The 22,042-nt window shown below is 50.3% G+C and overlaps 7 protein-coding genes across 7 annotated transcripts; 3 read left to right on the top strand and 4 right to left on the bottom strand.

Moving 5' to 3' along the window:
* Window positions 1-1,233: 1,233 nt before the first annotated feature.
* On the bottom strand, window positions 1,234-2,638 carry VFPPC_14512 (guanine nucleotide-binding protein alpha-3 subunit; the record flags this gene model as incomplete). Its single annotated transcript, XM_018292280.1, has 6 exons — window positions 1,234-1,333; window positions 1,396-1,634; window positions 1,697-1,826; window positions 1,889-2,017; window positions 2,085-2,430; window positions 2,515-2,638. The coding sequence occupies 6 exons, from the start codon at window positions 2,636-2,638 to the stop codon at window positions 1,234-1,236; spliced, it is 1,068 nt and encodes a 355-aa protein (XP_018140658.1).
* Window positions 2,639-5,229: 2,591 nt separating this feature from the next.
* VFPPC_18037 (hypothetical protein) lies at window positions 5,230-5,508 on the top strand (the record flags this gene model as incomplete). The annotated part of the gene is made up of 1 exon (XM_022429698.1): window positions 5,230-5,508. The coding sequence occupies one exon, from the start codon at window positions 5,230-5,232 to the stop codon at window positions 5,506-5,508; it is 279 nt and encodes a 92-aa protein (XP_022285258.1).
* Window positions 5,509-8,229: 2,721 nt separating this feature from the next.
* VFPPC_16422 (hypothetical protein) lies at window positions 8,230-8,484 on the bottom strand (the record flags this gene model as incomplete). The annotated part of the gene is made up of 1 exon (XM_018294175.1): window positions 8,230-8,484. The coding sequence occupies one exon, from the start codon at window positions 8,482-8,484 to the stop codon at window positions 8,230-8,232; it is 255 nt and encodes an 84-aa protein (XP_018140659.1).
* Window positions 8,485-10,601: 2,117 nt separating this feature from the next.
* Window positions 10,602-12,988, top strand: VFPPC_08988 (avl9 protein; the record flags this gene model as incomplete). Its single annotated transcript, XM_018287595.1, has 4 exons — window positions 10,602-10,870; window positions 10,944-11,370; window positions 11,424-11,636; window positions 11,690-12,988. The coding sequence occupies 4 exons, from the start codon at window positions 10,602-10,604 to the stop codon at window positions 12,986-12,988; spliced, it is 2,208 nt and encodes a 735-aa protein (XP_018140660.1).
* Window positions 12,989-13,738: 750 nt separating this feature from the next.
* On the bottom strand, window positions 13,739-16,368 carry VFPPC_08989 (cullin-1; the record flags this gene model as incomplete). The annotated part of the gene is made up of 5 exons (XM_018287596.1): window positions 13,739-13,927; window positions 14,012-15,897; window positions 15,980-16,056; window positions 16,150-16,236; window positions 16,301-16,368. 5 exons carry the CDS (start codon window positions 16,366-16,368, stop codon window positions 13,739-13,741), a joined length of 2,307 nt encoding a protein of 768 aa, XP_018140661.1.
* Window positions 16,369-17,987: 1,619 nt separating this feature from the next.
* On the bottom strand, window positions 17,988-19,270 carry VFPPC_14513 (hypothetical protein; the record flags this gene model as incomplete). Its single annotated transcript, XM_022428920.1, has 2 exons — window positions 17,988-18,994; window positions 19,111-19,270. The coding sequence occupies 2 exons, from the start codon at window positions 19,268-19,270 to the stop codon at window positions 17,988-17,990; spliced, it is 1,167 nt and encodes a 388-aa protein (XP_022284210.1).
* A 1,146-nt stretch (window positions 19,271-20,416) lies between these two features.
* VFPPC_14514 (extracellular mutant protein 11 domain-containing protein) lies at window positions 20,417-21,862 on the top strand (the record flags this gene model as incomplete). Its single annotated transcript, XM_018292282.1, has 1 exon — window positions 20,417-21,862. One exon carries the CDS (start codon window positions 20,417-20,419, stop codon window positions 21,860-21,862), a length of 1,446 nt encoding a protein of 481 aa, XP_018140663.1.
* Between the last annotated feature and the right edge of the window lie 180 nt (window positions 21,863-22,042).

Below are 22,042 nucleotides of genomic sequence, written 5' to 3'. Positions count from 1 at the left end.
AAAAGCCGTGGCCATCGACAGAATTGCCCCTCATCGTGCCATTCTTTCATTGCGCCTTGCTGCCTTCACTTGAGAACGCCGTGGACGTAGTCTGCTTAAGTCTGGTTTTTTTTTTGGGGGGGTTTTTTTTTGGTCATTTATTCAATGCTGGTCTCTTGTGCCCCAGAAATCCTGTCATAGATGTAGCATGTGTCTATATTGAGAACGCACCTGATGAAATGCCGAAAAGGCACAAGGTTCCATCAAATGTCATCTAATCTACACCCACAACACCAGCACATGCACATGCACGGAGGAGTATGGAGTCAATTGTTTGGTCTAGATAACGGCCCACAACCATCTGACGCTAGTTCGCGCTTTGATGAGCCACTCCGCCACACAGCAACCCAACTCATGCCTCATGGCCTGTCTGGTGGCCAAGACAACTCCACTCTCCTCAAGACGGAGAGAACATACGTAGACAATAGTACTGTATAGTCACTCGTAATCATTGTAAAACGTATGTATTATCTCGGCAATTCTACAAGGCTGGGGTATTGGAGACCATCTTGCTCCTCCTTGTGGTCAAAAGCTGCTATTCCACCAGACATCGCTATCATGGGCCCTGATTTCGTAGCAATTGCTTACTACCACACCAACACCACCCATATCTAATCATTTAATCACTCAACATGTTCAGTGATTTTACCGCTAATCACCAGCCTTGACCTCCCCAAAGTACCCGAAATTTCCACGATTTCCAAAGCGTAAAAGACCCCGTCCCCTTCCCCCTTCCCCTGCTCCCTATCGTCATTTCAAACGTCTCGTCATTCCAGCCCTCACCAACCTCGTGGTTGCCAAGTCGCAAGTTGCACGGTCGTGTCTGAGTCCGAATCCTTTCTCGTTTCTCTGCCTTTGTGCCTTTTGAAACGTAAATGGTCGCCGCCAAGAATTAACCGACGCACGTTGATTCCACGCAAACGTACAGAAACAGGCATCGCCAGGTATGAAAGGTGTCGTCTCGCTACCCCATGGCGGCTATAGCTGTGACTGGATGAATTAATATAGCCATCTGTATTGGCCAGGTCGTCGTGAAACAGGTATAAACAGAATAAAGCCGCGTCCATGGGCATCGACAAAATAATATGAAAAAAAAAAAAAGGAACGCCTCCTTAAACGCCAAGAAATGCTCTAGGACGCCAGCACCCTGCAGTCCGCTTGCTCAAATCCATGAACATAGTACAGCGGTTCCTTTCATAGAATTCCCGAGTCCTTGAGAGCATTGTTCAAAATAGTTTCTTTGACAGCGGCAAAAACGAGTCGAATATTTGATGTGTCCGTCGCTTGCGTCAAGCTGCAAATCAATGTCAGCAAACCCGTCACCGAATATTCGGCCGAGACAGGAAAAAGACTCACTGAGGATAAAGATTTAAATGCGCCCTGTTCACTTGATTGAATCGCCACAGGAGGTACTTGGCAGCCTTGTTCACATCATTTCCCCCGGAGTAGTCTGGGAAGTAATTTCCCAGCGGCGACCGTGTCAACTTTTGCTTGAATATATCAACCTTGTTGAGGAACAAAATGATGCTCGTTCTCATGAACCAGCGCGAGTTGACCACCGAGTCGAACAGCAACAAGCTTTCCATCATGCGGTTCTTACGACAACAAGTTAGCACATTGACCTTCATCCCTCCCAATACATCATCTGCTCGCTAACCTGACTGCTTTCCTCCAGGAGGACTTGGTCGTATTCTGAGAGAGCCACACAAAAGATAATTGATGTGACATTCTCGAAACAGTGGATCCATTTCTTTCTTTCGCTTCGTTGCCCACCAACGTCAAACATGCTGTCTGCAAGTTAGCGAAAGCGCCTACCCAAGACAGAAAAGTCATCCGTGTATCAACGCACTGAATACTTAGTTGGCCCATTTGGAATCTCGTTTCGTATATACCAGTAGTTTTCGTACGAGCTCGGAGTACATCCATTTCGTTGGGCAAATAGTCAGGGGCGACTATTCTCATTACCTCTTGAAAGAAGCTGTGGGGAGGGCATTTTTGGTTAGATCCTAAATATGAACAAACAGAGACAGACAGACGGTGCTCACTATTCTGCAGAGTCCATCAAGTAAAACTCGGTCTGGTGCTCCATCAAGCGCTCTCGTGCTGGGTCAGCCCATAGTGCTTTGACAGCTACACCAACTTGATCATCAATATGTGCCTGCGGTCCTGATTCGGCTTGATATTCCATCAGGTACTCAATATGTTGTTTATTCTCCTCCAGCTGCGGCTCAATGTCGAACTGTTGCATCGCGGTGATAACGGCCTTGGCGCATTCGACAAGGTTCTTAAATACAGTGGGCCGATAGTTGTACAATTCATCTTCTGAGTATCCCTTGAGGTGGATAATTTTCATCTGTTTGACGATGGTGGACTTGCCACTTTCGCCAGATCCTGTGCACAGTCAGTGTCAACGATCAGCACAAAGCGACGGATGTAATCGGCCGAAGTCATCGCGATGCCAATGGAGCTAGTTACCTAGGAGCAATATCTTGCATTCTTTCCGTAATCTCTTCGAGTCCTCCTCTATTACTCTGTCGATAGCTTGACTCTTCTTCTTCTGTTCCGCCTCCTCGCTGTTGGAGCTCATACACCCACCCATCATAAAGACCGTTCTGCCTTGACGCTTCCACGTCGGCGACAAGGGGGTTCAGCGCCAGGGAATGATGAGTTGGGGTGTCAATGGATGTTGCTGACGGTTGTAGCTATTCAGGCATTGCTGTCGTCGATTCGTTTCGATGGAGATGCGACACGAAGGCAGCGAAAAGAAAGGGGTGTCGATTACCGTCGGAGGTGAGCAGTTTGGATCGGTCTGGATGGTACAGCGGCTCGCTCTGCGACCGGTCGAAATTGGCACGGACGCGGATGATTATCAAGAATTGAACAGCCTGCTAATATTTATCCCGTATCGCTTCTGTTCGCTCGGTCTCTAGCTGGCTCGGCCAGCTCTACAACTTGTTTGCGGGGTTGGCCGTGATCCGGGTTGAAACCACAGGCAAGCGGACCAGGTAATTGTGTATCCTCAAGGAAGGTGAGCAGGTAAAAGAGGCAGGAATAGGTCAAAGTTTGTTGATTCGGGAAGAGTGGCCTTGTGTTTGTTGCCGGTGAGAGCCGGGAACGGTGCCGATGTGGCAGTCGGAGCAAAGGCGACGACGAGTTGGGAGCAATGGGTTTGGGACATCAACGAGTCAACCAGAGGGCGATGGTTCCCGAAGTCAGGCTGTTGGTTCGAAAATGATCTCTCACTCGTCAGCTCGAGTTCAGCTGAGCGTTCGGAGCCGTGGTGCTCTCTGTCTTGTCTGGTGCTAGGAGCTTCAGAGGCAGGTGAGCGACACGCCCAGAGACCGACAGGGCATAGAGCGACAAGGGCAGGGAAAGCCTGGACAGACTGGACAGACTGGACTGGAAACGGACGGGGACTGGACGGGGACTAGATGTGGGCAAAAAGCCACACCAACTGGCGTGGAGGGAGCGACGGGGGATTTGGGCGGCTTGGAGGAGGAGTGCAAGGAGCGATGACGGGATTGCTGGAGAGTGGATGCAAGTCAAGTCAAGTGAAGTGCAGTGAGGACTGGATGGAAGCAGCCAACTGGTCTGTGACATGGAGACATGGAGGGAACGTGGATGGAGCTTGGGCCAGTCAAGCCCAGTCAAGCCCAGTCAAGCCCAGCCAAGCCCAGTCAAGTCACTGCAGTGCAATCAAGAGTGGACAGGCAACGACATGGACGAATGTGGCCGTTGATTTGAACGGATGTGGAGGCGACTGGAGACATGGATTGACTTGACAGGGAAGCAGGTTGACCTGGGGGTTCAGTTTAGTTCAGTCCACTCAAGCTTGATGTGCCCAAAGAACAGTGAAGCACTTGGTTTGGAGAGTGTCAAGCAGTGAGGTCAACTGGTGTTTGTCTGGGGGTCTGAGAACCTGGCGCGTTGCATGTTGCAGTGCTAGACAGCAACATAATACCAGACCAGACTCTATTTCGCGTCTAGCGCCACGAGGGACTTGACAACTTTTGCAATTGTCTGGTGCTACTGGTGCATAAAGTCTGGTACGGTCGGCAAGACGGCGCCTGGTACTTGGTACCAAGTACAATATTGGACCAGACTGCGGCCGACAATTGGTAGCAAAAAAAAGGCTGACGGCTTATGTGAGGCAATTATTTCATGTTGTCAGATCAATCCGAGATGCGCCAGGAAACAAACTCTGCAGATGAAAAATCGCCAAGTGAAGCGGGCTTCGGCCAAACTGTGTTGTGCAGCCAAGTCCGGAGTACTCTGTATCAAATGTACTTTGTTCAGAAAACCAAACCGGACCAGACACAAAATTGAACGAGGCCAGCACACAGGGTGTTCCAATCAGATGCAAGGCGCGATTGGGAAGAGGGGGATGCAGCGTGGCATTTTCATATATTCATGACACCAATGGGTATCAGGGTTGCAACGGCGGTACCATCCGGAGTAATTACTGTCAACTTACTGTACCGATACCCGGGCAGGTATTTATTGATACTTTAATTGACATTGTTGCAATATACTGGACACATCTAGTACAGATGCTCCTAGCCGTGGATCGCCGACCTGCACACGGTCTGGTCTTACATCTACCTAGATGTACCCCATAGGCACCGAGATACCTCGTGCTTGAGATCTGAGCGTGAACTTGACTCTTTAGAGCGCAACAACTGCTGGGTTGCGTCATTTCGGCCGAACAGAAGAAGAACCTTGTCGGCGTAAGACAAGCCAGACTCCATCCGACGTACTGAAATGTTTGTATTTGACACACTTTGCTGCACTTGACGCTGCAATGTTTGGTTAAGATAGCTCCGTGGTTGGTTATGTGTGAACGCCAAGTGTGCAGAGCGACCAGACCCATTTGTTTGAAGCGCACGAACATGGACTTGACAATCTCAAGGATTATACACTCAGGTCTGCCCTTTGCCGCATGACCTCGCGGTCCGGTTCCTGTGCATAACTACCTGGGTAGTACTTTATCCTCCACATCGCCGACTAGACGCTGATGGGCCCTTCAACAAAATCCTAACAGTAACCTAGCATATGGATGGAGTGATGGCCAGGTCAGGCAGATCCTTTGACGACGCGATACTTATAGTCAAATCCCGCATACCCTCCCGTTCGGGAACATCGGTCTGGCCGACCCAATACTTGTCCAGATATTGATATCTTGGCCTAAAAATGCTCCCAGGGGTGGTTTGTTTGATCCCCGGACGAGGCAAACCATTGGCCGCGTCGACAGATTCTGTTTATGGCCCTCATCTAACTGGCGCAGACACCGTTATTGGGTTTGAGCATGGAGCCTGGCATCTTGCGCTTGCCGTGGCACGCTTCAATGCCTGTCTGGTCTGGCGTTCAATGTTTCCTCCTCTTTGGCGACCAGACACAGTACGGTACCGATCATCTGGGGGAGATAAAATGTCCAGTGCTGCCACGACTTTCAACGCTAGTGCAACATAGATGACCTCGGTGGGGACGATGGATGACCAGACCAGACATTTTGTTTTGACGGCATCCGCTGCCTGGACACCTTGAATACTTTACTTGATGGTCGGTCTGCACTCGTATCAAGGATGTTCAGCAGGCTCAGAGCAGTCCATTGACGGGCATTATAGAGTCGGGGTAAGAACAAGGTTGCGATGGTTTGCCCATCATCCGAATACTCCCAGACTTTGGGGACGATCGAGGCAAATATTTATGCAATCATACTCCGTACATCAACAACAATTCACAGCTCAGACTCAGACTGATGAACATTAATAGTCGAGTCTTGGCACCTGGACTGTGGCCGAATCCCAAGCTCCTTCCGCATTCAACAAACGAGGGCTCCTTCTCCAAAGACAGAAAATTGTTTGTCCCTCCTTCTCGAAAGCTGATTGATCACATTCCCCACTCGGCTCTCTCAAGTTGGCTGGCTGCCTCATCTTTCCTCGATGCCAGAGCCACAAAGATCAACATTAGCGGGAAACCCAAGCCATGTATGTCCAGGGGCAACACATCTTGAAGATCAAAACACCCAGGACACGACGGGTACAGCCACGCTTGGGGCGGATCGAATCTCGCCTAGTTTTCTTTCCCTGCTTGGTTGAGGAACCAGACCTGGAGCTCGAACTGCCACCAGCCACACACCATCTCTCGGCCCCTGCTATCATTGACAAACGCCGCAGCAGAGCTACGAAATTTCATTCCTCTAGAATCGTTGGGCGGGCGCGCTAGATCCAGGACTGATGGGGATGGACCTCGCAAGGGATGTCGTGGACAGAAATTTGCACCGAAACATCCAGCATCCTGCCATTACCCCGGCTTCCTGCAACCGCCCCAAAATGTGTGACCCTGGATCACCTTCTGCACCCCCCCTGAAGCACTCCGGCGATGAGTCTGTCCGGTGGATAATTGGAACTTACGGCTTTGTGTATCGTAGCCCAAGCCTTTGAGCCATGTTATGCCACAAAGCCTTGCACATTGAAAAGGCTTCAAACACGGATCCAATTCGCATATCCTGGGCTTGCCACTAGGCACAAAAGCCATCTCAATATCAGGCCATGGTTCTTGTGTCTCATCATGACCATCTATTCTTAATAAATCTGTCACCTGCCCTTTGGCTGCAAATTGCGCCCAGACAAATGCGGCCCGTCAGTGCCGCTGAGCACGACCTCTTTTGACCCTCAAATGTTGCAGGCTGACGGAGCGAGCCAGTGGCAGAGCACAATGACAAAATCATGACTTATTACTCCGTGCCAGTGAGCACTTATTAATATACGCCGTCATCAACCGTCGCAGCCTTGTGGCGGTCAATGCCCAGATCAGCTATCTTGCAAACCAGCAAACAAAATGCCAAGACTTGATGCTGAAACTCGAGAACATGTACCACACAAATCAATTACGGCGCGCCCCTTGTTCAACCGGATAATGGCTTGCCCTGGTACCACCTCTTTGCTAGGCTGCCGTGCATTTCAATAACCGCAGACTCTGGTTGAGACCAGATGACACTCTGAAGGTCAGTAGGCCTATGATGTCCCTGAACGTGCCGAGGGTCCAGGCACAAGAGACGTTTCATGGTTGAACATTTGCTTGTACCCATGCTCCCGGGTCAATAGGCTCTCTCTAACATCCGTCTTGCGAGGGAAGGCCACAGCAGAACCGTCTTCAGAAAGGATGTCAGCAGAGCTCCCCCACTGTTGCACAAGAACAGCATTTCGGGTTTTTGTGGCTATAAGCATGATTGGCGTATGGCGCCTCACCTGACGAGCGGATTGAATGCACAGCTTACTAGAGCACTGACAAGCCGAGAAAGATCATCACTGCACAATTGCAGAGGCAACAGATGAAACGTCAACAAGCGCTGGTTCAGATCCTCCCAGCGACCATACCCATGATCACAGCCTGGAGCCAACTTAGACGAGCCCAATGATGGTGTCTCAGCCCTCGAAACAGAGATGCCTGCTCAAGTTGGATGACAATCAGAAGCTCAGCTGGCGAATGTGACATCAAAGCCTTCTTTATTACGCCACGCTTGCGTGATTCTGTAACGCTGCGCAAGGGAAACTGATCATGGCCACCATGAGGGTCGGCACAATTGGGAGTATATTGGCATGAGCCTATTCACAAAGGCCAAAGTTGATCGGTGGAACAATACTCAAATACCCAACCGTGACCAGATTCCTGATGGCGCTATTGGAAGCCCTGCACTGCATTCAACTCATCAAACAAGCGCTTGGGAATCGAGCATACGTTCCATAGCTCTCAGCCCTGGATGAGCCATTGTGGTACGGGACGGGACATGGTTAGAGACACACCACGACTCCAGCACCAGGGCTTGCATGATGTGGACGGTGAACAAAATCCCAGCAACTTGACGCCGTTTGAGCAGATGCAGCAGGGGGTTTACACGTGGCTACTTGAACCCAAATATTGTCTGACCAAACAGACCCCTTTCACAGTCTCATTACTGTCTGGCGAAGTAGCATTGGACTAATACAAGGTAACACACGCCTTGAAGCCTTGTGGCTGCTCTCATTGAAGTACGGAAACGCTGTTGAATTTGATAGACACCTCGAAAGGTTAAACTGGCACCACCAGACTCCACGTGTTGGCGCAGCTCAGGGTGTTCACCCCAGAAGCTGGGACCAGCACTCCATAATATCCCGCTCACACGTATTGGCCTTACCAGACAGACGGGAATCATGGGCCATTATCAACAGCTTTGCGTGGGATTTTGTTTTGTTTTGCAAGGCCAAGAAATAGCATGTCTCCCACAGTTAGAGAGATGAAGACTTGTCTCGCGTGGACTGGAAACAGCTGAAGCAGGCACATACTCTGATGGTCTCGCAAGGTGCTAGATGGGGGTGTGTGGTGAGTGAGGGATTGATGGTTTTGCCAGCATGTCGGCACTCGACATAGGACAGGATACAAGCTCAGAGTGGGTTTATCGGACATTGACCGGTCAATAAGCCGCCAAGAGGGACTGCATCGATGCTCCAGACGCCAAAAATTAAAATATTCAGTCGAGAAAGACGGATCACTGGCTTTGTTTTTTTCTTCCCTTTATGAGATGTTGCAGCTTCGTGCCGTGGTACGTACCGTCATCGAGCGTTCGGTGACACCCCAACAATGCTTGGTGATTGAGTTTGGATCACCACAACGAGCCTCCTTTCAATGACGTACGGTACAATAATCGTGTCACCAGGTGCTCTATAAATATGATCCTCTAGCCTCTGTGCGGGTTCTTCATACGAAGCACAGGCACACCAGATAATTTGTGACATTACGGGAACTGGCAAGGGGGTGGGTATGCTAGCTAAGGTGGAAAGTACAGGAGAATACGATATCATTTCTCACAACCGGCTTGATAGGAAGCCGAGACAGAGGCACTTTCAACGGCTCCGGTTATTTCGACCCGTGGCTGTGGCCCAGGCTGGCGCACGATTATGGCTTTGCATAGCACCTCGAGGTTCTGTTCACTTGTTATCGACACCACGGTTTGCGTCGGTCACCATAATGTCGTTTCGGTACGCCTCTTATCTTGCCTCTTTTCTTGCTTTTCTTGGATATTGTCCTTGTCATTGGACGGTCTTGCCGGGTATCTATAGATGTTGTGCCTGCACTAGTGAACACCGCCATCACTGAACGGGGTACTGGACTGAAATTGTTTGAATCCTGCTCAAGACACTGCTTCTTGAGTGGTGTATTTCTGACCGATTCGAGCATTGATGTTATTGTTAATGATTGTTGATTCCATGAGACCATATCTTCCTATTTAGCAGCAAATCCGAACTCTCTATGAGGCCATCGTGGCAATACCGCAATATGCTCTCCTCATGAATACATTGTGAACCAAAGGTCCCGGGTAGCCAAGAATCACGTATTCATTTGTTGTGGCGTGCTTGGCTGGCCATGGCATGGGTTACATTAAAGGAATAAGCCTATAAATTGAAAATATCCTTCTTCACGTTAATTATTTTGTTTCGGGGTGTTATGTGTGCCGGTTCTTGTGTTATTATCTGTATTCTGTAACTTTTGTTGGATATGGCTTCATTGTGGAAGTTGAATACCCTACATCAGATCCTCAACGTCAGGGTCAATATGGCCAGGGTTGACCCATGACTGGGCGGTAATCATGCACGTGATCGGCAGTGGGGGACTGGAGGTGGGGCGATTTCCACTTTGAGTCTGGGCGGAACAGCTCTTTGCTCTTTGCACTTTGATGTGATGAGCTGGCAAGCTGGCAAGGCTCTATGGCACCAGCGTAGTTGGAGTTACATGCACGGAGTACGGAGTAGTCAATGACATGACAATTGATTTCTATGACTTGCACATGAAACAGGAATGACCAGACCTTGAGTTCGCTCTGTCAGGTTGAACACGACTTGCCACTGCTTGTTCTGGATGGCACACTGCTAATGCAAACCTCGACCTCGACCCAGGAAGCGTGACAAGTTTTGTACCCAAGAGTCTAAGCCGTGGAATGCTTCATTTCTTTTTCATGTCAAGTCGGACCAAACCTGGTGCCATTGCCATCCACCCATCAAATCACGGCGCCATCTGTTGGCAGACACACCAAATCAGACCCACCGCATTGACACTTCACCTTGCATGCTTCGCGCAACGTTGACGAACCGACTCGGGGAGCCATTGTTGACTATTTCCCATTTCCCATTTTCCCTTTCCTGCCACTTGGTCGATATTCCCAGCCAGCCGCCGCACTTCGAACTCGTACAAGTCCATTTACTGCTCCGTGTTGGACAAACGGCTGCCATTGCCCGCGCCATCACCTAGAAAACGTCATACGCCGCCGAACTCTTGCTACACTCGAATTCATACTGCCAATATACAGTCCGGTTGACCAATATCCCCAAAGTGGCGAGAGTCACCCTCTGTCCCACCAGTGGCATTCGGAAGCTGTCCCTCAGATTCGCAGAGCGGGCAGCGTCAAGCTGGACAGGATCGCCTTGTGCATGGCGGGAGCATAGTGTCGGCAAACCCCTTTTGCGTCCAACCTGCCTGGACGGTGACTGGGACAACAATTTCATTGACTCCAGACAATAATCAAGACAATGGCATCCGAGGGCGATAAAGGCGAACAGAACGGCACAAACTCCCCCAATGGAGCGGATGTTGAGCCGGCGCTGACTCCCATCAGCCTTACAAATACAGACGGCACAGCGAACACTGGATTCTCGCCGCTAGTAACGGTTGTTGGCTTCCACCACGCTCGGGGGCCAGAGGTAGAGACGTGGTTCGGTGCCGACGAAGGAATTGACCCAGCCATCAAGTATAACTGGCCGCTGTTGCCGTTCATGGCATTGAGCGACGGAGCCCATGCGTATGTTTTGCACTACTAGCTTCTCTTAATTCTCCTCGTAATTTGCGAATAATGTTGCTGATTGGAGTATTAGCTCAGAAGAAGACTTTTCTTACTTTACGCTGCTGAAACCCAAGACCGATACCGAACCCGCGACCTCATTATTCGGAATATCGTGTACACGGCAACTTGATTCAACCCAGCTGATTAATCGACCCGCTGATGTGACGAGGTCAACTGTGCAAAAGGCGGTGGTTGTTATCGCGGATAGTCCACAATTCTTTGGCATGCTGCGTGAACGGCTCAGTATCGTAACTCAAGCGTGGTTTGCCCAGCGTGAATTCACAGATACCGAGATCCTGCGAAGATTTCAAGAGAGCCTCGCAGACGAAAAGGCTAGGGGCCTCATGAAGGACGAATCTGAGCGCGACCAACACTTGGGAATGAGCTTGCGGGAGTTTATACACGAGTTTAAGTGGCAAGCCCTGGTGCTCTTGAAGTGTTGTTTGCTGCAACCAAAGGTGCGCCTGTCTCCCTACAACCGGTATTTTTCACTGAAGCTAACATTTTGTAGATGCTCTTTTTTGGCTCAAGATGTGATCGGCTGTGCATGGTGCAGTTTTCTCTGATTTCTCTGATACCTGGCTTAATCCGCAACCTGCAAGACTGTGCCGACCCCGAATTAGACAGCTATGAGAAGAAGCTCGCCAAGCCTTCAACCTTGCAAAGTAGCAATCGGACCTCCCTATTAACGTTTATGGGTCTCCCGCTGCAAATATTTGGCAAGGTTGGAACATCTTTCCAGACTGACTATCATTGTTAAGCTAACGCTTCTTCCAGGGCGGCTTTTTCGGACCTTACACACCACTGCAGCAGCTGGACATCCTCGCCGACTTTGGCACCAAATCGTACATTGTCGGCAGCACAAACTCACTACTACTCCAGCAGAAAGACCGATACAGTGACATCCTGATCAATCTCGACGAAGACACAGTCAACATCACATCGCCATCTCTCAAGGCAGCACTAACGCTCACCGCCGCAGACCGCCGCTGGATAGACTTCTTGACCCACGAGGTTAATGAAACGTGGGACGAAGCCAACCCCAGTAGACCCAAGAACATGCAGTACATTGGCAGCGAGGAGTTCATCCGATCACAATTCGAGGCATACATGCTAGGCCTCATATCATCCGTCAAATTCCACAACTTCCTCGACAACCAAGGCGAAGACACGTCCACGCTCGGCGCGGACAGTGATCCCGCCATCGACTTCGGCATCGAATGGGTAGAAGCGTGGAAAAAGACTGAAAACTACCGCATGTGGAATGAACACACCGACACAAACCTCTTTGCCGTCTCGGAACCTAAACACCCCTGCGCCGGTGGCCTCACCATCGACGACATCCAACGCCGCGTGGCAGACCAAATCAAGGACCTGCACCTCGACGAGCGTCTCGCCCAGGGCCGCGACATCCTCGGCCGCAACTTTGCCGCCGGCCGCGAAAAGGCATCCACAATGCTCAACAAACTCTACTCCGACGTAGAATACCTCCGCGAGTCTCAGCGCCGCCGCGTCGAAGACTCGCGCACCTCACCAAACAACAACCCCAGGTCGCCTACAGAAAAGCCCCAATACCCAGTCGATCTCGCCAAGGCCCAGCAGACGATGAACACCGTCGGCGCCAAAGCATCCGCCTACATGTCCAGCTGGGCAACATGGGCGGGCGAGAAGCGCAAAACCACCACCTGGGCATCCGGCTGGGGAAACAAAAAGTCCCCCTCCCCCAGCACAACCATGTCTTCTCCTCCGCCAACAAGTCCCATCGACAAGGACTACCAGATGGTCAGCCCCCCGGCCTCCAGGTCCACCAGTACAGACACCTCCAAAAGACCAGGCACGCACGCTAGTTTCAGCGAAAGTATCCTCTCCAAGACGTCCGATCGACCGGCCACCGCATCAGACGATTCTTTCCAGGATGTTTCTGAGCAAGCACCCGAAAAGGTGGCTCCTAAGAAAGAGGATGTAACACCGATGAAGAACGACGGGTTCCAGAAGGAAGATGTTGTAGGTGCAAAAATAAGTGAAAAGACTGATGTAGACATCCCGGCAGGCAAGGAAGTCAAAGCCACAGAGTAACTTGGTATATAACCTGATGGATGGGTGGATGGATGGGTATTGGAACAAAAGCGCATTGTAAGGCATATAAATCAGGCAGATTATTTACGGCCGATGGGTTTTGTACATTTGTTTTGCGCAAAAACGTCAAGCTCACATAGACTAATTCATTTGCATACCAACACCTCGTGAGACAAGTGTATGTCATGCATGTGTATTCATTACTCGCTGCAAAATGTCTGTATTCACGTTCAACCGTTTCTTTGTTTTTGCCTGCCTCTTCATTCATACTGCCCACCCGTGTGTCTACATATCCGTCCATACCCGTCCCATTCCCATGCATCCGGCACCATAGTTTCCCTTTTGTCCGTCTCCATCTGCGCGAAAAGATAAAATATAAATAGGGGGAGCTACCTTGCGCCGTGGTCGGTACACGTCGCACTCCCCAAAGCTGAGATAATGCAAGGTTTTGCTTTGGTAATTCATTTTGTCACTTTACTCTATGGACGCTATCCATCGCAAGTCGCATGCTGTTGTAGGAAATGATGTGGGTGGTAGCTTGCAGATTCTCGAAATTTGTGCATTCCATCGGAGTTGTAAAATCGCCCAGCACGCTTGAGTTAATACTAGAGAAGCAGTCATGCAGCCAAATCAATAAGGCTTTGCAGGTCATGTGCCCAGTGTGTTGAGGTGAATCTAATGCTTATCAGGCCCATTCACCTGGATAGCCATGTTGTCCATACTATAGGAAATACTTCGAAAAACCCCAACTTAGGCGAGGTAACCAAGTTCGTCTTCGTCCAGGCGTTCAAGGTATTCCTTGTCTAACAGAATCTCGATACATTTCTTGATGTCACCAACCTTGGGGACGAATCTCGAGCGGATCTGGTTGATGGTCTCGCTGACCAGTTGAGTATGCTTCATCTTCTTCCTTGCCTTCATGATTCTGACGATAGCAGACTGCCAAAATTGTTAGAACAAAAAAAAAAAAAAAAAAGAACTAACCCAACGTCGTGTCGGGTCCGCGAATTGGTTGAGGCTCACCTGAAGAACTAGCTTGCGGTCCTCCTCGATGGTCTTGTTGGTCTCCGTCTCTTCCTGCTTAGCTTCCTTGACACCACCCAAGTTAAGGTTTACACGAATCTTCTTGCTCTTGAAGTCGTAGTTTAGGTTGAAGGACTTGCCGGGACCCGGCTTCTCACCACCAGCCACCAATAGTACCTTGGCCTTGAGGATGACAGCCAGTGCTTGGTCCAGGACTTCCGTGCTCAGCTGAGTAGCGCTGACCATGTCCTCATACGTATAAGTGTCCTTTTCATTAAATAACAAAAGGATTGCCATTTGATAAATGGAAACCTGGAATGTGAATATGGTTTTGCTGCTCTTGCAGTATCCAGCCCTGATTTCCCCCTTGCACAAATGCCACAGCCAAGTCAGCTTTCGCCCGTCATGCTTATGCTTGTAGAACCGAGTGAATCGCTCGATTTCGGCCGAAATCTCGGCGGGTGGGTGAAAGTGTGTTGATGGTGCCTGCAGAGGCCAGAAGCCCGTGCCCAAGATGGAGAAATTTGAGTCCACCGCCTTAGACGAACCGACGCTGTCCAAGTGATCTCGGAAGTCCTTGTTCAAGTCCTTTGAGATTTGCATATCTTGGAACATGCGCTGCAGCTTGTTGGTGTATTCAAACCCACAAGCCTCCTTGAGCTTGCTAATCATACTAGTCTCAGCATCATCTGATGATGAATTGCTGTGAACGAGGCGTCGAGCTAGCATACGTGAGTAATATTTTTGAAATACGTCCTTGTCTTCAATATACTTGAAGACCGTCATAATCTGTGTCAATGTTCGTTCCAAATCGGCCTCTTCTATACTTGTACTGCTCTTGCGAAGCAGGACGTCAGTGTACTTGGCCAAGAGCTCTGGTGACTTTGTTGAACTGGATTTGCACACTTCGTTGCGGTTCACGAACTCCCTGCAGGCGTTATCCAACGAGCGAGTAAACTCCGGTTCATCGTTGAATGCTTGCTTCACCAATAGCTGGTACTGCGAATGCACTTCGAGCAGAGCATCCACGTACACCTTAGGCTCCAGCTTGTCACCCTCCGATGACTGTACTTTTTGGACCGCAGCAAGACCGGCCCTGCGTACGTGGTTTTCGAATTTGGTTCGTAACGGTTCCAGTCCGTCGGGTATGCGAGACAGCAAATTGTACATCCTGGCCATATCCTCTTCTCTCTCGTTGTCCAATAAGACTTGAAACTCGTCTCGTAGCAATGTCGAGTGTTCGGCAATCAAAGCCATGTTGCAAGCCCTTTTTAGGGGTACGGCAATATCCTGGTGCAGATACATCTTGACCCGTTCCTCCTCTTCAGCTAGACGCGCCTCGGCCTTCTTCATGTACTCGACCACACTGTTTTCAGCGACAAACTGCTTAGACTCAGCTTGGTAAAATTCCCTGGTTGCCTCCAGGAAGGGCTTCTCAAAGTGGTAACGATAAACGTCCAACGTGGACCGCGACATGTCTGACTCATCTAGGCCAAGGGACACAAACGAGTCGACAACCTGCTTGATTTGGTTATGTTCAATAGTTTCGCCGTTTCTTTGCTTTTCTACTAGCTTCAGCACGGCATCCATAACTTTCCCAGATACCTGCCCGAACAAAACCTTGCGCCATTGCACTAGATGGAGGGTGTATACATCGTAGACGTTCTTTTTGCCTTCGTCAATTTCTCTTTTGACCCAGTGACGGTTCAAGTATCTGAAGAGGTGATGTATGTATTTTGCTGCAGTGGTATATCGGCTCCATTCTCTGATGTAGTATGTCAACAGCGCCTCGTCGGTGTGTAATTTCGATGCCTCGTAGAGCCCGTCGAGATGTTTTACGAGGTAGGTAATCAGGTTGTTGTACAGTTCTTCGCCGAGAAGATGGGCTGTGGACGAAATGTGAGCCTTGGTTGCAACACCAACTGGCAACCAACGAGAATGTTTCCAGTTTCTAAACAAGTTACTTACCGCCGCGGTGATTAGTCTGCATGGTCGGCCCGTTAAGTCCGACGGCCTTTTGTGATGTGCAAAAGTTGTGAACGGCGCTGAAAAGGTAACGAAGAGTCAAGGTTAGCCCAAGCGCAATACAATGGGAAATAGCACCCCTGGTGAGCTAAATACAAGGGAGCAGCACATACGTGTATACACCCATATACATCTGCATGTCGATTCCCTTCTCGAGTTCGTTCATGATACGAGTGATGCCAGCTTGGAGGTAATTCCATCTAAAACGCATGACAAGGTCAGTCACGTTTGTCGGTAAGGGATGTTGTAGTCGAGGGAACATACGTCGCCCCGATGTCCTCTCGGTTGGGCACCGGAGGCATCTGGCTTGGACTGGCCATCCGTGCAGTCATACTTGCGATAGATGGATGGCGAAGTCGTGGTCGTGGCCGTGATGGGGGCGGTCACGAAAGCTGGCAGCGCGGGGTTCAAATCGAGGGGATCTGCTGGCACAAGGACGACGAGTGTTTGAATCCGCGACAACGGGTACGGCACTGATGAATGGGCGGAATGAGCAGGAAGAAAGGATAAACAGGCGACTTGGTATGGATGTCGGAAGGGGCTGCTCAAGGACTGGATATGAGTTGAGCAATGGGGAGATTAGGTTGCTGTTGCGGCGCGGGATGTCGATGCGAGGATGATGCACGAGCTGACAGGTTGAAAAAGGACGACAAGGCTGCGTGCGTGTGTCGGGCCTCGAGCTCGAGCTGGCGCGCACAACGAGACGGAGAGACTGGCGATGCACAGAGTCGAATCTTTGCCTGGGGGGGGTTGACTGCCCGATTCAAGCTGCAGCAAACGGAGGTATCTGCGGAAGAAAAGAAGAACTTGAAGAATCAGAGACAGAACCCGACCAAACAGGAACAGTGACGAAGCGGTTGGCAAAAGGAAGTTGGGAAGTCACGACGTTCAAGGTTACGGCCTGGTGGTACTGGCACTGGCGCTGGCACCAGCTGGCGCCAGTTGGCCTGTCTGCCTGTCTGGTGCCAGACTTGATTGACTGACTGACTAACTGGATGGAGTCCTGGTCCACAATCAGGCGGCAGCCCAGAAGGAGACATCTGGACATGGGACTTGGACCAGACCCCTTCTTTGGTTTGTGCTTTTAATGTTGTCTCAATCCAACTCCCCACGACCCAGTGTTGCGTAGATCAGTCATATCCCTCTGTCAGCCTTAGGACTGGATTTGCCCAGTGTGAATTTACCGACCAACTTCACGCAACAAGATGCAGGAAGCCTAGGGGAGTTCCGTGGACGGTGTTGCTGACATGGACAACAGCCATGCACCGGAGCTGCCTGCAAATATTGAAGACCAAAACAGGCTTAGTGCAAGGCGAACCACCACTGTCAACTTGCTTAGGCCAAAGCTTCCAACCGCATACTCCGGAGCACCAGACATCATCACTCAAGCTCAAGCTGGCATAACCAATTTTGCACAATATCAAAGCAGCTGCAACCATGACATGTCTTTCGCTCGTGTATATTCATCCACTAAGCGCTAAAATTGTATTCCAATAGCAACGTTGGCATGCTTCCTTCGCAGAGCCTCAGCTCTACCACTACACAAAGCGACATGCGGTGCCTCAATGTTCCCAATAAAGCACCACACAAACACCCGACCCTTTGTGCATTCTCCATTCTTCAAAGAAAACATGAAACAAATTGGGCAAGATGGCGCAATTGCATAGAGCGGCCCACACGGCAATGCCAAATGCGATCATAGCGTATTGATATTCAAGCCGCTGATAAAAATAGACAACAGCCATAAACTATCTCGCTCTTCTTCCCTCGCTGATAACCTATTCCGCAATTGATATAATACATGGAAGGCTTAGACTGGAATGTACATATGGTTAAAGTATCGCTTTCAACACACCCTTAAACGCCCACCACATGCCGCAGAATGGTCCAAACAAAACGCCAAAAGCTCAACGTGACAAACAGACAAACAGGGTATTCTCTCCGAAGCGCATCATACAGCGCCGTCGTCACCATCCGCCCCGCCACCTCCTAGCCGCTTCACTGTTCGGAATATGTTGATCGTAAATGTCATGGACCATGAAATGAGACCAATTAGTTGGAATGAAGCGAGAGCAATCGAGAAGCGAACAAGTGGCGCCTGCCGCACATTATGGTATATGAAGCTTTCAAACGCCAGCGCCGTGCTCGCGGACTTGAATATGATGAAGACCAGGTCTAACAATATTAGGGAGATTTTGGACATTGCTGACCGAAGGCCCAGTGGTTTTCCGGTATACTCGTCCCATATCATGTATGCGATGTAAGGAATGGCAACACAATCCACGACTATGGCCACCACCGACTGAGTTCGCTCTGCGCTTTGATGCGCAATCGTATCTTCTAGTTCATATATTTTCGCGGAGAGTCCAAGTGCCACAATCGAAGTAAGCATGACGCCTAATCTGAACAGCAACGGCGACAACGGATGCCGCATGATTCTGTTCCATATGCGGTTCGGTAAAGTGACGGCTTTTCGATTGTCTCTTGTTCGTGCATCTGTCTGATTAAAGTGAAAATCCGATTCCTTATTGAATGTTGGTTGCAGCTGATTGAGCACTTCGTAGTCCACAATTTGAGATTCTTCATTCGGCATCCGGCCCCAGGTTGACGACCGTACATAGTCGTGCCATGATACCGGGCTCTGAGCTGCGCTAAAGGCTGGTGTCGTTCTGAACTTGGGGACTATTACGGGTTCGTTGCTGCGAAGGTGATCCCACTTTCTACCGTGCATGGAAGCGCGACCGTGTCGAAAGAAGTGAGGAATCTTGGCTCGCGCATTCTGCGCAGGGCCAAGCGACGGGTCGTCCCAAACGACGAAGCCATCCTTGGACACTCGTCGATGCGGCGGATTAGGCGCAAAATTGCTCTGGTGCTGAACTATACGTGATGGTGGTTGTAACAGTTGAAGCTGTTCATCGCTCACCGGACCATATCTCTCTTCGTAAGAGTCAATCCAAGCTACAGGTTTTCCAAACCCTGAGTCAGCATAGCTAATTTTCGAGACAGAATGCAGGCTGCGTTACACAACGTGCGGGTCGGGCTGGCCAGGCATGGGGTTGGTTTTAGCAACATACGAGGAAGTGATCTAGGAGGTCGTAGACGGATAGTGGAAGTATCCGTCGTGCTCTCTGTTGTGTGTGTCAGAGCGGATGTAGGCGGTTCAGAGGAGTTGGATCCCGTTGCTGTTGGAGGTGGCGATGAGGACGGCGCGACGGCAGATTCTGGGAGTGTCATCGCGGCGACATGTATCTTTTCTGTTACTACAGCAGCAGCTGCAGGCACATGTGTCGAGCGCCGTTTCGTGGGTGATCAGCAGCTTCGCATGGCTTCGCTTTGCTTTTGAAGTCACTCGAATGTCGTCTGGCGACGCGGGGTGCCTGGTGGCCAAGGTATCAGCTTTGCGCGGCTGAGATGTGAACTTGTTGAAGTCCGGGATGGTCGGGGCTGATTTTTAAATGTCAGGTTCTATTTCGGAGAGGTGCACAGCAGTCTGGTTGTCTCGTGCATATGAGGTCTGGTGTGGTGTGGTGGTGCCGACCAAGAATTTCGTCCAACTAAACAAGGAAGTGAGTGACAGGTCCTAGCGCATCGACGCAGATTGATGCGGACTGGACCAGCCTGTGCCTTGTGACGGGATTGACAGCTCAGATGAAGGCGGAATGACGTGTGGAAGACAACAGTGACCAGATTGTCCGTAATTTTAGGCTATGGCCGGACAACTGCTTTTGTCGAATGCAGAACGAACCTGGAGTACCCGCAAGGCTAGGGAGGGAGCCGACATTGGGCAGAGAAATGTCGAAAAAGCTGAGTCAAGGGTTAAATGCACGTCATATTTAATCTGAAGCATCCAGTCTTCAAGAACCAAATTGCAGGCTTGCATACCCAACCCGACTCCGTACACCCTGTCCATTCAACGGTTCGTGCTTGGGTCGTGCCTTCCTTCTGCACACGGAGGCTCCAGCTTGGCAGGCAACATCACCTGACACCGCGACCCAGCTGCCAGACCACTTTACGCACTTGCACTTCCCACGCGTTGTCTCGTTGGCCTGGACAGCGTGACCAAACTCAACCCGATGTTGGGTCTTGTTCGCATTCAATGCTGCAATACCAAGGCTCGCAAAACAACTTGAGACCCGATGGTCCAGCATCTCAACCAAATTGCTCGCGTACATTACCCGCCAACAATACCTTGTCCCCTTCCGAGCTGCCTTGGGCGGCCAGGTGCTGCGGCGAGAGCCTAGTTTGTGCTTCTGAGGATATGCCCGCCTTATCAGTTGGCATTTAAGCCCATACAAACACAGCCAGCAAGTCATTCTCTGATGAACCATCACTTTGGGCTTCACAATTGGGCTTTACAACCCACCTAGGACTACCACCATTATGCAACCAGGACTCAAAGCAAAGGGCCGTGGGCTCCAGGCGTTTGTTCGTGGCAAGTCTGACGGCAACGCCCACTACAATGCCTCTGCTGAAAAACCATCTCAACCGGAACTGGAGAAACGTTCAGCTACGCCAAACGCAAACGAATACATACCAAGCCGACAAGAACTCGCCGAGTTCGCCCGTCTTCCCCTGCCTGGTGCCTTCCGCAAGTCCAGCCCCCAGCCAAGTGGCCAACTTGGAAACGGACAAAATGCCCCATCGCCGGTGAGACGGGGATTTGGATCACCAGCCAGACCACCAGTGAGTCGTGTTCAGTCAACGCACGCCCAGCATGATATCTTCAATGGGTCACAGCTTGGGGAAAACTTTATGAACTCTGGGCTGTCGACTCCCGTCAACGAGTCGGAGGACTTGATCATCAGACCAACTCACGGCATCAAGGCGGAGGAGCCACGCGCAGATGGAAATCAGATCCAGAGCTTGCCTCCTCGACATTCTCAGCCTACCGCGGGAAGGAATGATGAATTTTCCGTAGCACGAGATGGCCGCCTATCTGTCGTTCCCGGGGTTCCCCGCTATCATCCGTCCGAAATGAAAGATGGATTCCAGAACAATAATGCTCAGCAACTAAAACCCTTCAGGTCGCAGAATGCACCCTATACTTTTCCAGCCCAGTCGCTTCATGGCCCAGCAAAGTTGCCGATGCGCGGAGTTCGCATCAATCGTGCACTACCCCCCGCAACTAATGCTCTGACCATTGAGCAAGACGAGGTTAAGAGCAGGTTCATTGAGCGCGGGGCAGGAAACTGGGAGGAGCGAATAGTCGAAGAAAAGATCAATGAGTCTATCCTTGTTAACGATTCGGACGATGACTTTGAGGCTCACGGACCATATGGAGGCATGAAAGTAGCTTCCAAAGTAAAGTTGCAAAATGGCTTTCACCCACGGGTGACCCGAGAAGATAGGTTATCAACAAAGCCTTCCCGCAACATACCTGCCAAGGAGAAAAAGCGGAGGCGTCCAAGTTTAGACTACGACGACAAAATTCTCAGTTCCATGACATATCAAGATCTTCAAGAAGAGCCTTTTGACGTTGTACCGCAAGCACTTGGCATGAACGGTGGTCACGATGCGTCTGCTTCGAAGCTGACAACAAGACTGGAGCAATTCCAGCAGCAAGGAGAACGCGAGCAACATCAATTTTTCTCCAACATGTCAATTGACGACTGGGAGAATTCTGGCGACTGGTTTGCGGATCAATTTTCAGGCATCATGAATCGTCTACGCAACGCTCGTCGTGAGAAACGCCAAATGATCCGGGAGTTCGAAACGGAAGCTTCCCACAGAGAAGAAGCAATCCGTGTACGAACCGACACCATTGATAGGAAATTAACAAGGATGAAGCATGATGGCCAACGGGTGGTTGGTGACAAGGACTTTTAGGGAAACAAAAATAACTGTACTATACTTATACTGCTTGAGGGTTGACCGGACAGCAGTTGGTAGCCTGTGAACGAAATGACCGAGAATGCATGTATATAGGAGTTGGAACTTGGTACTTTTTGGAGGTCATGGTGAGCATGGCGTTTTTGCAAGGAAGGGAAAATGACGTGCGAATATACC

The sequence above is a fragment of the Pochonia chlamydosporia genome, chromosome 6 (assembly GCF_001653235.2).
Source record: "Pochonia chlamydosporia 170 chromosome 6, whole genome shotgun sequence".
In the NCBI taxonomy this organism is placed as follows: Eukaryota; Fungi; Ascomycota; class Sordariomycetes; order Hypocreales; family Clavicipitaceae; genus Pochonia; species Pochonia chlamydosporia.
Note: the sequence above shows the minus strand (reverse complement) of the source record. Positions and strands in the feature narration are given on the sequence as shown.